Genomic DNA, 14,698 nt, shown 5'->3' with positions numbered 1-14,698 from the left:
TCAACCTTGATTGCTGCTGCTTTCGGCGGGTATTAGTCGGGCTGCAACCTTTTGGCGCTGCGTGGGTGGGAGGCCTTGATTCAAACAGATCCGCCGGAAACATATTCATCCTTTCCTTTAAAAACGAAGGGTGGGTTTTTTTCCCCCTATACGTGGCATCCAAAACTCAGCTAAAGCAGGGGTGCAGAAAGTTTTTGAGCCCGAGGGCCGGATTGTATGTTCAAGGAGGTCTCCGGGGCCGTATTCCGACGTGGGCGGAGCTGAATGCAAAAGGGGCGGGGCCAAAATGCCAGCCTATCTTAACGGAATGTTCTTACAGCCAGTAAAGTGTAGGGCTGGGAGCCGAGAGATCCGGGTTCGAGTCCCCACTTGGCCATGGAGACCCACTGGCTGACTTTGGGCCTGTCACAGACTCTCAGCCCAGCCTCCCTCACAGGGTTGTTGTGAGGATATCATGGAGAGGAGGAGGATTACGTACGCCGCCTTGGGTTCCTTGGAGGAAAAAAGGCGGGATATAAATGCAATAAATAATAATAATATGATAATAATAACGCCTTAGGTGAGATATTTCACACTTTAGAATGGAAAATGGTCCAAAAAGCCAAGAATTTTCCCAATGATTCTCCTTCCTGAAACCTCCCCAAATAGGGCGGGGAGGAGAGTTTTGGCACGCGTTCCCACACGGCTAAGCCCTTAATTACCCATTTTTTTCTCTCAACTGGTAAGCTCTATTGAACTCAGCGGGACTTACGTCTGAGCAAGCATGCATAGGATTGCACGGTTAGAGAGCCAGTACATTGTAGCAGTAAACGTTCTCTACAAAGCGTTGCAAGAGCCGCGTTCAAATCCCCACTCGGACGTGATGCCCCCATAAACCATAGAATAGTAGACGTGGAAAGGGCCTCTAAGGCCATCCAGTCCAACCCCCTACTCAATGGAAGAATCCACCTCAAAGCATCCCTGACACTGTCCAACTGCTTCTTGAAGGCCTTTAGCGTGGGAGAGCCCACAGGCTCCCTAGGTCACTGATTCCACTGTCATACTGCTCTAACAGTCAGGAAGTTTTTCCTGATGTTTTGTCGTACAACTCTAACCGTCAGGAAGTTTTTCCTGATCTTTTGTTGTACTGCTCTAACAGTTTTTCCTGATGTCCAGCCGGAATCTGGCTTCCTGTCACTTGAGCCTTGAAGAATGCTCTCATGTCTCCCTTCCATCTTCTCTTCTCCAGGCCTTACCTCGGTCTTACCGAACTTGGCACGCTCCACATTTTGTGGACTAAAACTCCACTTCCCCCAAACATTGCCCATGTCGGCCAGGGGTGATGGGATGTGTAGTCGGTGCCCCAAATGCCAAAGCACATGTTTCCCACACACACACACAAACTATGACACAGTACCCATTTCACAGAAGGCAACATGGTGACGCTCAGAGAAACGTGCACCCCGCGCCCCAAAACGAAACCAGGCAAAACTCCAGCCAGTGTGGCGTAGTGGCTAAAGTGTCAGACTGGGAGTCGGGAGATCCGGGTTCGAGTCCCCACTCGGCCATGGAAACCCACTGGCTGACTTTGGGCCTGTCAGACTCTCAGCCCAGCCTACCTCACAAGGTTATTGTGAGGATGAAATGGAGAGGATTATGTACGCCGCCTTGGGTTCCTTGGATGAAGACAAGCGGGATATAAATGCAAAAAATATTCCTTTCCAATTATGTGATGTGATCCTTTGTTGATGTATCCTCTCTATATCAATGAGGGGACTCACATAATTGTAGAAATAATTGCGTTGACCTCACGGGCACTGAATTTTTTATATATATATATTGTTCTAAATGTATATTCTGCATATATAGATACACACACGCTGCGTGTCAGTTATTATAATATAATTTTACACATACACACACCATAATTTATAAAATATATACACATATCTGCTTGTGTTATTTAGGTGGACGATATTTAAGGAGATTTTGTGGTTCGGTGGGTTGTCACCCATCTTGCCTCTGAAGAGAATTTATTTATTTATTATGTATGTATTCTTATTTATTTCATTTATTTCAGTGAGGGCTTTGAAAATTGCGTGTTTTTCCCACAATATTTGTGAGGCGCTTTGAGGAGCAACTTTTTCGCGCGTTGGATTGTGGGTATTTGAAGGGGGCTTTCCAAGATGGCGCCCGCTCCCCTCCTGCCTCTACGGCCGCAGCATCTCCCCCCCCCCCCTTTTGTTCGCTGCGGCAAACGCCGCGCCGCATTGCTGACAAGGGCGCGAAAGTAGGTCAGCATAGCCACGCCCACTTTCTCTTTTTCCCTCCCTCCATCCGAGGAGCATTAGCCAATCAATTCGCCAGAGGCAGAGAGGCGGGGCTGGTTGCCCTTACCAACCTACTCCCGCATCCTCATCCCTCCAATCACGTCTTTCTTTTTTGCACCCGGCCCCACGTGGTGGTGAGGACGGAAAAGAAGGAGGGGGGAGTGGAGGATAATTTTTTTCTCCCCTCTTGCATGATATGAATATTAATCAGACTCCAACCAATGGGAAGCTTCCGTCGAGGATTACCTCATGGCTGCCGGAGAGGGGCGGGGTAAAGAGGGCGCCATTTTACAAAGCCGGCCTTGTCTGCATATTCATGAGGTGGGCGGAGCCTCCGAGGAGGTATATAAGCGGAGGCGCCTCCAAGACGCGGCGTAGTTCGCGCTGAGTCTTTGAAGAGTGTGACTCGTGTCGGCTGCTGTAAAACCGCATCGGTAAGGGAGGGGCGGGGAATTGGTGACTCGCGCGTGTGTGAAGTGATTTTTTGTTAAAAAAAAAGATATATATATATATATATTGTATAGTAATATAAATGGCTAGTTGGTGCGTGAGGGAATAATCTTATTGCGGGAGGCGCTTTTGGCGTGAGGGGAAGTGGCCGGTAGCAAACAAAAACAAAAAAACAAAATGGCTTCCGACCGGGTTTGGGGGGAAAGCCTCAAAATGGCGGCGGAGGGGGAAAAAATGGCCGGGTGGTGGTACTACGCATGCGCGTGGGAGGAGCAGCTCTGGGCGGCGGTGAGCGAAGAGGAGGGTTGGGTGTCTGCGCATGTGCGGGCCAACTGAGAGGCGCTGTTTGAGCGCCCTCTATGGGAGAGGTTCGAATAGTTCGTCCCCGCGCGCGCATGCGCAGAGGTGGGTGGCTTAATTTCCCAAGGAATTGGGTCAAAGGGGGGGGGAGAGAGAAAATAGCACATTAAGCTGTCAAGATGCTCTAATTTAAAAGGGGGGGAAAGATCTGGGGAAAGCTGAGCAATTTGTGATGTTTGCATCTTTATTAATTCGGTCTCAGTTGTTAATTTTTTACTAATTTTATTTCCGTTATTCTACACTACTTTTCATTCCTTTAAAAAATAAATTCTAAAGAGGTTCACAAGAGGCAAAACGCCCTTTTTATACATAGTTTGCTTATATATGCTCGTACATTTTTGATTAATAACCTACCTGCCCGTTTATGTATTATGTTTTGCTTGCTATTTTGTTTAGATGCACATATAAATTGGATTTACTGACTTTTATTTATTTATTACATTTATATACCGCCGCTATAGCTGAAGCTTTCTGGGCGGTTTATTTAGATGCACGTTTTTATTATATTTTTGATGGCTATTTGCGTCTATGCGGACTTCTAAATGGTTTTTTCACCCTTATTTTTTTTGCAGACAGAACCCAAAGCAATAGTCTTCCGAAGTAGCTGATAACAAAGCTTTTTTTATATAAAAATTAAAAATCCACATTTCAGAGTGTTCATAGTTATGTAGTTGTATCTAAACAAAAAAAATTGCTGACGAGCCTGGTTGTCTGGCATAGAAACCTTAAAAGAAAGGAGAAAAGACACAGTGAGGAGAAGGGGCGTGGAGGGGGTTGAAGTAGAAGAGATAATTGCTTTTCCTATATGTACTTTTGTTTCTTTAGGTTACTGAGATGTAAAGAGAAGGCAGAGCTGTATTTTTAATAATTATATCAAAGGATAAGTTTGTAACAAACGCAGCCTCACTTTTATTTACCCATCTGCTGTTGCTAATGGAATTGTGTCTTCCTTTGCATTGTTCTCAAAAAGAAAGAAAACGGTGCTAAATTATGAATACAGCCTACCTATGGGTCCCCCACCCACCAGTTTCAAAATCAACATTTTGAGCACTTTGCTGTTTTAAATCTGTATAAATTTCTGCATTGCTGCTTGGTTTTACCTGTTTGATATTTTGATTCAGGTTTAATGGTTTTAACTTTTGTGAACCACCCAGAGAGCTTCTGCTATTGGGTGGTATAGAAATGCAATAAATAAATAAACTGGTCTGGGGGGGTGGGGATGTTGCCTTTGCACCTCGGGGCTGAATTGACACTTAACTTGTGCTTGCAGGGAGAAAATGGCATCTGATGAAGGAAAGCTCTTCGTTGGGGGACTCAGTTTCGACACCAATGAACAGGCATTGGAGCTAGTCTTCTCTAAATATGGACAAATAGCTGAAGGTAAACAAAAAAATGGAAATGTTACAGTTGGTTTTGTTTACTGTTTGGATTCCTAACGCCCCTCAGAGCAGGTATAAGTGCTGGTATTAACATTCAAAGCCCTAAACGGTTTGGGGCCAGGTTATTTGAAGGAACGCCTCCTCCCATATGTACCTGCCCGGACCTTAAGGTCATCTACAGGGGCCCTTCTCCGTGAGCCCCTGCCAAAGGAAGTGAGGCAGGGGGCTACCAGGAGCAGGGCCTTCTCTGCTATGGCACCCCGGCTGTGGAATGAGCTCCCCAGGGAGGTCCGCCTGGTGCCCACACTGTACTCCTTTCGTCGCCAGCTGATTCTCAGTATTTTAATACTTAATTTTAACTTAAATTTTAGTTTTACTGTTCTAGTTCTGTATTTTAATCTTATATCAATTTCTGCTGTGTGGTTTTATCCTGGTTGGGCTTTTTATACTGTATTTTGTATTTGTGTTTTTAGACTGTTGGTTGTTTTATGATGGTTTTAATCTTTGTGAACCGCCCAGAGAGCTTCGACTATTGGGCGGTATAAAAATGTGATAAAGTATAAGGTACAACCTTGTTTCTGTTCTTTAGGCTGTAAATGCCCTGCGCAATACATTTAGTTTTATGCTATGTTTTACCCGGCTCTTAAGTGGCATTATTATTATTATTATTATTTGTTGTTCTTGAATTATTCCTATACCGCCTTTCTGAAGGCAGCCAAGGTGTTTTACAAAAAGTTGAGAAAATAGTGATATAAGGTATTTAAAATCAAACGTAAAGATGTGTTCAATGTTTCTTGTTTTCCTTCCAGTTGTTGTTGTAAAAGACAGAGAAACCCAGAGATCGAGAGGTTTTGGTTTTGTCACCTTTGAGAACATCGATGATGCAAAAGATGCAATGATGGCCATGAACGGGAAGGTGAGGAATTGCGTTCTTTAATAGCCGTTCCGGGTGATGGGCCTGGGTGTTGATAAAACAGGGAGTTACACCATTTGGGATGTGGGTCTATTTCATGCGAAAGCGTTGTTCAAATGTGGGCTTGTGGCACAGTTTGGAGGCAACAAAAGTTCTGAGTATTGGTTTACAAGCAAGTCTCCGGTTTAACCGCAATACTTGGTATCTCACCAAGTAACCAACGGCTTGCGTGTGCTGCTTTATGATGGTGTGTACGCCATCGCATTGACCCATGACTCTCCTTTTCAGTCTGTCGACGGCCGCCAAATCCGTGTTGATCAAGCCGGCAAATCGTCCGACAACCGCTCCCGTGGTTACAGAGGGGGCTCGGCTGGAGGCCGAGGGTTTTTCCGCGGAGGCAGAGGCCGGGGCCGAGGGTTTTCCAGAGGTGAGCGGGTGCGCTCAAGTGTCTCCTGGTTTCCGACATAGTTGCTGCCCCTTAGCTACATTTCAGCCCTTGTGTTGCTTCCCTCTCCAGGTTCCAGTGGAGACAGAGGCTACGGTGGTGGCAGCAGATTTGAATCCAGAAGCGGGGGATATAGTGGCTCTAGAGACTACTACAGCAGCAGGTACGTGAAAGGGATGAGGTCTCTTGAGTGGGGTGGAAAAGACGTTGGTGTATGCTTGGGGTTGTCGACGTGCCTCGTAAACGACTTGTGGGTTTGTTTGTTTCCTTTCCCTGTCTGCCTTCCACAGCAGGAGTCAAGGCAGCTATGGCGACAGGCCTTCCGGAGGGTCCTACAGAGACAGCTACGACAGTTACGGTAAGTCTTCGATCATGAGGGAAAGGAGGCATGCGTGGAGCCGCTCTTGATCTTGCAGCGATAACCTTGGAAGTGCTGTAAGGTTCGCTTTGGAGTTTTGATTTCTGGCCTGTGAGAAACGTCACTCCTTTGGCAGGCCTTAAGCACTCGTGCCACGGAAAAAGCAGGAAAGAAAAAGGAGGAAAAACACACCACCACACATGCACACACCCAGCCCCGCGTTAATGCATGCGTTGCGCTAGTTGGACCCAGAAGCAAAAGCATACATACACCAGCGTTTTCCGAAGCTGAGAAATAACATGCCAGCGATCCTCTCAAAAGTCCACAAGTGATGAAAAAGGGGTGGGGCAAAGAGGATGTAGCAAGCTAGCCCTTTTAGGTGCTTGGCGAAACGGGAGGAGAAATGCTAGAACTTGTCTATGCTTCAGTGCCTTTACAACTCTGCCTGCTTCTTGTCCTCAGCTACACACAACGAGTAAAAAACCTTCCTGGCTCAAGATCGTCCTTCCAATGGCTGTATTTATAAAGATTTTTGGAGCTCCGCTGAAATCGTTCTTGTGTAGTCCATCTCCTTTGTATTCTCACTTTTGTAGTAAACTCGCAGTTTTGACCTTGTCATAAACACAGCCTGACAGCTTCTAATATTATGAACGGTCTGTTCAGACGCAAAGAAAGCTCTGGGTTTCTTTCTCCTCTGAAGTGTTTTAACTTTTTTTATTTTATTTTTAAAGCACTTAAGATTTTTGGGTTCATTTGTGAGCAGAGGTGCGTGTGCGTGTGTGTGTGTTTTAGTTTTTTTTTAAAAAAGAAAAAGGCCGGAAGGTTTTTGGGCCGTGTTTCTGTTTTTCATTTGAGCAAGAAAGGACCTTAAATTGTTCGATAGAAGCTGAGCAAGCTGTGAACTGGTTTTTTTATTTTGTTTAGTGCTTCGTTTTGTAACATAAACTTTAGTGTAGCAAGGTAGGTAATTGTAGCCTGGGTATAAATTTCAAAAGGCAACCCACCTTGATATATCTAAAGAGATAACTTGCTTGTATGTTCAAGTTGCATTGAGAGACTTTTACTTGTATGCCATAAAACTTTACCCAGAGAGACTCTGCAAATCTTAAAACCACGCAAAAGGTTCATTTGGGAGAAAAAAAACAACCCTGTTTGTTTCTATTGTCCTTTTTTTACTGGAAGAAAGTATGCCTAATTCAATTGATGTTGTAATTTTGAAGTGGTGAAAAGGATTTCTTGTATAGTTTTCCTTTGGCTTCACGAAGCCCATTAAAAGTCCATCTGAAAAAAAAATTGCTCTTGAAATCTTACGTCTTGCTGCACAACACTAAGGCTGGATGACCGTGAGAAAAGTGTACAGCTAGACAGGACAGCAGAGAGGGGGAAAAACTTGTCCTAGGGAGAACTATACAGGGCCCAACCTCAGTAGCGGGGGTTTAATGTAAATCCCTGTTGTTCTCTTAAGACTGAACTAGATAATCTGTCAATTTGGGGAGTGATGGAAGCAAAAGTCACAAAGCAACATAGCCAACCTCTTTGCCCTTCATGGGACGGCTTTACATGTGGCTGGACTTGATCCAACCATTGTGAACAATACTGGTTAGTAACGTGCACCTAGTGACGCAGGACAGACCGCTGACGAGAGCGATAGGTCCATAGTAGCGCAAGCGAGAACTTAGCTGACACCTTGGTAGCCAAAGGCCGTCCAAACACTTAGCCTGCAACAGAGTCTCTTCCTAACTGGGTCAGCTGCTGCTAGTCCGACAGTGTTCTAAGGCGGATATAACCGTGACCTAATTTAGCTAGCTTTGTCGTTGCCTCCTAAGTTCTAAGAATTCTCTGCTAGCATATGGAAAACGGCGAAAAAGAAGTGTTGTGCCTCCAACAGAGAGAACCTCTTGAGACGAAAGCTGCTCTTTTGGCTAGTTCATATGTGGGGATAGTCCCGTAATTCGAGGTAACTCTTTTCCTCATGTCCGCATCCCTTCCTCCTGTTGAGAGCTCATATATTATATATTTTATTTGTTTGTTTGTTTTTGAAAGGCTGAATGTTAACCAAACGTGCACCAGATTTTCTCTGCCAAGTTTGGTCAGCTAAGAAAAAGAAAAAGTTCTTTCCTGTAGTGAGCCTTTGAATTCTGTGGCATAAATTTGACCTGGGTCAGAAGGGGGCTTGTGTTCTGTAGCTATTCCTTTGCCGATAGCTTAGATGTGAGATGGGGAAACTTGACTGCTCCCTCCCCCTAAGTGACTACGTTCATCACTGGAGACTCTTTTAAGACTTCACTTAAGTCACGTAACCGTTAACGCTTTTTGCCATCTTGTTTGCATTTTAACTTTCTCCCCATAGCCCACACTATTCCTAAGCAACCATTATATCAACAGTGACTAACTGCTTTTTGTGGGATCAGGTGCTGTTGGCCAAGGGAGGCACAGATTCACAGTTTCGGAGCAGAGCTGGCCCACACTTCTGAGATTTGGGGGGAGGGGGGTGTTCTACAAGCAGGCTTTGGAAGCCCCTTTGTGGGAAACGTTGCCTGTTCCATTCAGGGGTGAGGGGTGGGCACGGTTGCGCCTTCCCTGCGCGGATAGTTCTTTGTTAACGCGGGTTTGTCTTGGCAGGTTGACGAAGAAAAGGACCGTTGAGCAGGTGACTGGTGTTTGAGGCTCGAGAACCGAAGTCTAGATCGTAAAAAATGACAAATCAACTTCGCAAGCAGGTAAAATCGCTTTGGCCACTTGAAAAATGGACTGTCCGGCACTCTTAGGTGCCTGGAACACCCTTGCCCAGTCTGTTGGCTGTGGAATTGTGGGAGTTGTAGTCCTTAACACACCTGAAAGGCAACAGATTGGGGGAGGCTGGCTTTGAAAAACAAAACAAGCTTTAAAATTGCCTTTGGAATTTTAAACATTTGGATTTAATCCTGATAACACGTTTTCATCTGGGGTTTTAACGCTTACGGGTTTTTTTCTAATCTTATTTCAGCTGCATGCCGCTTGGAAGAGAACCAGCGAGCAAGGGTCATGGGGAGTGCCCGCCTGTGCAGGAGAAAGCTCTTGAGGATTGTGTACTGCAGTGGATTAACCGGCCGAGTGGATATGTACAAAAGGAATTAATAAAACATGGGGCTAAAAAAATGGTTGAGTAATGCATATACACTGAAGTAGGAGATGTCCTGGTGGAGGGTGAAAAGGGACTCCATTGGAGATCTTTCTCCCTTTACATTCCTGGCCTAGTAGAGTACAAACTTTCTCTGCTTATTATTCATTTCTATATTGACCAATATCCAAAGCTGGCTGGCTGGTTGGTTCACAAAAATTAAAACCACGAGGTACAGCATAAAATCCGGAAGCGTAAGACCGCAATGCGTAAGTACAACTGGAATAAAACTGAACAGCGGTGCAGTGATTTAAAAATACAGATTTAAAACACTAGAGCAAAAAGGCTAGGATGCAGAAATACTGGGAAAATCAATTTATTTATTTATTACATTTCTGTACCGCCCAATAGCCAGAGCTCTCTGGGCGGTTCACAAAAATTAAAACCATTCAATGTATAAAACAGCATAAAACCATAATATAAAATACAACGTAGGTGCCAGGCAAACCTCTCCTGGGAGCTCATTCCGCCGCCAGGGCACCACTGCAGTGCAGGCCTTCCCTGCCTGACTTCCTTGGGCAGAGGCTCACAGAAAAGGACCCCTGAAAATGATGTTGGCATCCAGGCAGGTACATATGGGTGGAGGTGATCCTTGGAGGACCTGGTCCCAAGCCGTTTAGCATTTTGAATGTTAATACCAACTTTTATGAATTGGACTCTGTGGACTTGATGGCCATTATCAATTTTGCTGTCCTGTTCTGGACCATTATCAAAGGTAGCCCCAGGTATAACGCATTGAAGTAATTCAGATGACTCTTTTTTAAAAAAAAAAAGTTTTCTAATGAACAGGCTTTTTGGACAGTGGGTGCATCTAGCCCTTTACTGCCTTGTGTGGTTCCCCCCCCCCCAGCCATTTTTAGCCAATCAGTAATGAGAGCGCTCAGGAGTTGGACACGGGGCTATATCCCCACGGTACTCGTAAGAGAAACCTTCCGGGCCACAGTGCTGCTTGCAGAGGTTAGCAACGAAACCATGTAGGTACGGAGTTGGCGATCAAGAAAGTTACAGAACATCCTGAAATACTGGGGATTGAGGCACGGAGCAGGCAAATCCTTTTGCCCGGGTAGTGACAGCGAAGAGAATAATGCATCCCAAGGCATGCTGTGAAACCCAGCACCCAACCAAAGATGAAAGCGATCCGATGATAATGCCCAAGATTTTTAAAGTTTACAAGTGAAACCGCTGTCCAGCTGCAACTTCCAGACCAGTGAAGCGCGTTCCTTGTCGGGGTTCGATTCCAGCCCCTCGAATCTCCCAGTTCTAAAATGGGGGAAACGGCTGCAGAACAAAGATGGCTAGGCTTTTTGCCAGTTGAGGGCTGTTGTAGGAACTGATAGCAGTTAAGCGAGGCAGGGAAGGAAGCCCAACTGCAACGGTGAATTAATTCCACTTAATTCCTGGTGGCTTCAGCTATGCTCTTGAGGTTTCGAGAACTCTTGTTACTAAATAGGTTTGGGAGAGGATGTATTGGTGGATGATAGGAATAATGGTAAGGGCTTTTGAGGACCCCTGCCTCATATTGCTGTGCTAGAGGGACAGTGTTCTGAATTTTTGTTCTGAAAAAGCTATATTTATTCTGGATTCTTCACTGAAGATAGAATAGAAGCAACACGGAAGCCACTGGCCAAAGAAATCCGGTTAACAATATACTGTTTTGTCACCCTTTCCCCTGTGCCAGTTTGAAGGTTTCTGCTACGTTGGAACCAAGATTCGTCTGGGGGGAAATGAAAGCTGTGAGGCAGAGGACATAATTCTGGTACTGATCACATATTCCTGGCCTGAGCCTGTGCTCTGAGGCGCCTTTATTTCTAAGCTCTTCGCTTACGTCTGTCCACTTGAGCCACTGACTCAAGTTGTCCAGTGTAAAAACAAAACTAAAATGGATCCTGCAAACCTGAGTGGTGCCTAATCTACTCTTCCAGTCTTTCCGTGTATTGGTTGTCAAATAGTCCAGAGTTCCCTCTTCATGTCCTACTCATCCTCTTAGTGCAAATCTTCGATATCCAGAACCGTCTTCCTTCACCAATCGGTGGTTTGGATGGGTGGAGGATTTAATCCCAGACATTGGGATCGTGTCTTGCTTCCTGCCGGCAGAGGGCGCTTTAGCTCAAAAAATGGGACCTAAATCTCAAATTCAGAAAGCAGGTTTGTGTGTGTATATCTGCTAAGGTGTTGAATTGCTGGAAAACATTGCTAAACTTGACTCCCAAGTCCTGGAAATCTACAAGGGATTGATTGGAATGAAGCAGTAATTCCCCAACAAGACATTTTTGCATCATGGCACAGACAGCTACACGGAGTAGAGATTTGTGGGTTGCCTTTTTATTTTTTACTAGAACCCTGAAATCCACCAAATGGAGCCAAACCCAAAATACAAGACCCCCTATTCAGGTCTACTCAGAAGTAACTCCCACTGAATGGTGTTTATTCCTGGGTAAGCGAGCAGAAGATCGCGGCCTTCAAAGTAAAAAGTGTTTCCTGAGCACATTCCAAATAGGAATTTCTTTTCCGAACCTGAACTGAGCATTCACCTCCCCAAAAAAACATTCCTGGTTGTCCCAAACTTTCTTCACTTCGGCGGCTTAATTTAGCTGGGGAAAGTTGTTTTGTTTAATTCATTACGTATGTCTCCTGCTTTCCTCCCCTGCAAGGATCCCAATGCATCTTAATAATCCCTCCATTTTTTCCTCACAACAACCCTGTGAGGTAGGTTAGGCTGGCTGTCAGTGACTGTCCCAAAGTCACCCAGGGAGCTTCCATGGCTGAGCAGAGACTGGAACCCAGGTCTTCCTTGCCAATCTACCGGAAATCACGCAGTACAGCCAGATCTAACTTCCTCCCCTGTCCAAGACCGATTTCTCCCCGCCCCCCAACCAGAGTTGGGCCACTCAGGTTTATCTCCCAATCGGGCAAAATTTTATAACCTCCCACTTCACGAACTTCAGTTTTTGCTCTTGCACCTGCAAAACACCTTCACGAAGGATCAGAATATCCTAAACACACCACAGCAGTCTTGATTTGTGAGTTGTGGAACGGAACAGGCAGGGATTTTAACTATTTCTTCGAGCGGGCTTCTCTTTGAACGTCTGCAATCGTGCTTACCGGCAATTGGACCAAGAATCAAATAAAATCGCCGTTGCCACGTTCCTGGTCCATACTGAAATGTTCGGAAGTTCTGCGCAGAATGTCCTAAGCGATTTATGTGTTGGTTTTTGGTAAAAATCTGCTTTTCCCAGACAAGGAGTCATTCAACAGCAACTTCAGAATATCCAAAACATAAATAACCAGGCCTTAAAACCCCGGGCATTATTAACGATATTAATAAATAATTTTTAAAAGCATTTGATTTTTCTAATTCTTGATGAAATTCCTTCCTTAATGGCCAGTTTTTACTTTGTGACGGAGAGGAAGGAGAGTTGGAATTCTGCTGTTCATTGCAACATATTAAAGGGTCTTTTTCAACCCACCCACCTTCAAGGTGTTGAAATATCCTAGAGAAATGGTGAATGACCCAATACGGCAAGGTTTGTGCGGCCGGCATAGAGACCGGCCGCTTCTCCGCCTGAGATAGCTATTCCTGGATTATTCCACATTGCTGTGATCCAGGTTTGTTACACCATGAGGAAGCTCAGGAGCAGCACTCTTGATTGATTACATTTTATATCGCCCGATAGCTAAAGCTGTTGGTGGTTTGCAATGCTTTAAGCCGTAAAACAAAATGCAACCTATAAATGTTTAAAACTATATATTATAAAAATAACCAAACGGAAGTTAACAGCAGTGCAAAAATAATAAAACGCCATCCCGGATGAAAAGCAAACAAAAACAGAAACGCTTTGGGAAACAGTGAGGCAGCAAGCAAGCCCATTCCTGTACTGATCCGATGGAGAGAGGGAGACTCGGAGGCTATTAGCCAAAATGGCTTAATGGAACCTCCGTGTCCAGAAGCAGCCTACCACTAAATGCCATTTGCTCTTGGCTTTGTGCTCTGCTTGTGCCGATCTTGTTGCAATACTTGGAAACTGGATTCTGGGGCAAGAGACTCCGGGCCGTGAGACGCTGCCTTATGCCAGGGCAGGCGTCTCATCTAGCCCACAGAGCTGTCCAGTTTGGCCTGTGGCACACTCCAAGGCCACGCATCTTTCCCTGGCCCCATCTTCATGCCTGTTGTGACGCACTGAGCGGCGAGTGTTAAAACCGAATGAATGGTTTGTGTGAGTAGGGTGAGCCCACTGTCTTTGGGCTCTGGGCATGGACACAGCTGGCATGTGGCCCGTGAGAGGTTTCCCTAGTAGCCATCTCTGGGCCAAAAAAAGGCCTCCATCTCTGATCTTTCAAACTGCTGGTCTTTCCCTAAAGACTACGGAGAGATGACCCTTCGCCTAAAGACAAAGTAAGATTCCATTGTCACTGATGCTAAATAAAAACAACCGATTTAATTAGAAGGCTGTCCCAGGTCTCGTGTATTTTCCATTACCGGCTCCCTGATCCTTCTAACTGGGCACACTGGGAATCTAACCTGCATGCAAAAGAGGGCCCCTCCCCTCCCCCATCTTGATGTGAATTTAGGATGCCAGAAAAGGAGCTCATCTCTCCACGCAAGACTTTTAACGGGGGCATCACTGCAGCCTTACCTCTGACCGCACGGACGGTAGTCACAGCAAGTGGAAGCTACTCCGAGGGTAACCACTGGAGATGTTGCATCCGTGCAAGCGCCGAGATGGAAGCCTCCGTGTGGAATCGGGGCTAATCAGCGTTGTAAGACGCGGTGTGTTTTTCCGAAGGCAACTGTTCCGTAAATATTCTCCTGGGCTTTTAGTTCATCTTTCTGTTTCCATTCAAAACACAGACCAGTTTCCATTCTCCTCACCCGACATTTGACGTAAGGAAAACTCAAAAACCTTGGATACCCTGCAATTTATTCCTTTAAAAAAATATCTGCGGACACTTCCCTTGTCTCTGCCTTCCCTGACCTGGTGTCCTCCAGGTGTCCAGGACTACAAAATCCATCATGTCCAGCTGGCATGGCCCCTGGCAGGGGAATGATCTGAGCTGGAAGTAAGGGTGCTAGTTTTTCAGTGCATTCTGTTTAAATTTTTGCGTGTGCGAGGACAGCTTTCGGAAGACTTTTAGTTTGGAAAACCGGCAAAAAACCTGCTTTGATAAAGAATTTGAGCGAAACACTGACTTCCTTTTGTTCTTGCAGCAGAAAACGCAACAAAAATATAACCAAACTAGTTTGACTCATGGAGGCCATCTGCGTGCTAGTACTTCATAGTTTTCCAGCTTTTCCACAGATGCCCACTCTCCCTCCACCACCAACC

General features: G+C 45.5%; 1 protein-coding gene across 5 annotated transcripts; it reads left to right on the top strand.

Annotated features, from left to right (window-relative positions):
- The first annotated feature begins 2,667 nt into the window (after positions 1 to 2,667).
- CIRBP (cold inducible RNA binding protein) lies at positions 2,668 to 9,346 on the top strand. Of its 5 annotated transcripts, XM_063147156.1 has the most exons (8): positions 2,668 to 2,743; positions 4,390 to 4,499; positions 5,308 to 5,414; positions 5,700 to 5,838; positions 5,929 to 6,019; positions 6,147 to 6,214; positions 8,837 to 8,934; positions 9,201 to 9,346. In XM_063147156.1, exons 2-7 carry the CDS (start codon positions 4,397 to 4,399, stop codon positions 8,839 to 8,841), a joined length of 513 nt encoding a protein of 170 aa, XP_063003226.1. In that variant the 5' UTR covers positions 2,668 to 2,743; positions 4,390 to 4,396; the 3' UTR covers positions 8,842 to 8,934; positions 9,201 to 9,346. The 5 variants fall into 5 exon arrangements, with proteins under 5 accessions (XP_063003226.1, XP_063003225.1, XP_063003224.1 ...); XM_063147155.1 differs by lacking the exons at positions 8,837 to 8,934; positions 9,201 to 9,346 and adding an exon at positions 6,677 to 7,343 and having other exon boundaries at positions 6,150 to 6,214; XM_063147154.1 differs by lacking the exons at positions 8,837 to 8,934; positions 9,201 to 9,346 and adding an exon at positions 6,677 to 7,343.
- The last annotated feature ends 5,352 nt before the right edge of the window (positions 9,347 to 14,698 follow it).

Source organism: Elgaria multicarinata, chromosome 23 (genome assembly GCF_023053635.1).
Source record: "Elgaria multicarinata webbii isolate HBS135686 ecotype San Diego chromosome 23, rElgMul1.1.pri, whole genome shotgun sequence".
NCBI lineage: Eukaryota > Metazoa > Chordata > Lepidosauria > Squamata > Anguidae > Elgaria > Elgaria multicarinata.
The sequence above is the reverse complement of the archived record's forward strand: the minus strand, read 5'-3'. Positions and strand labels throughout refer to the sequence as shown.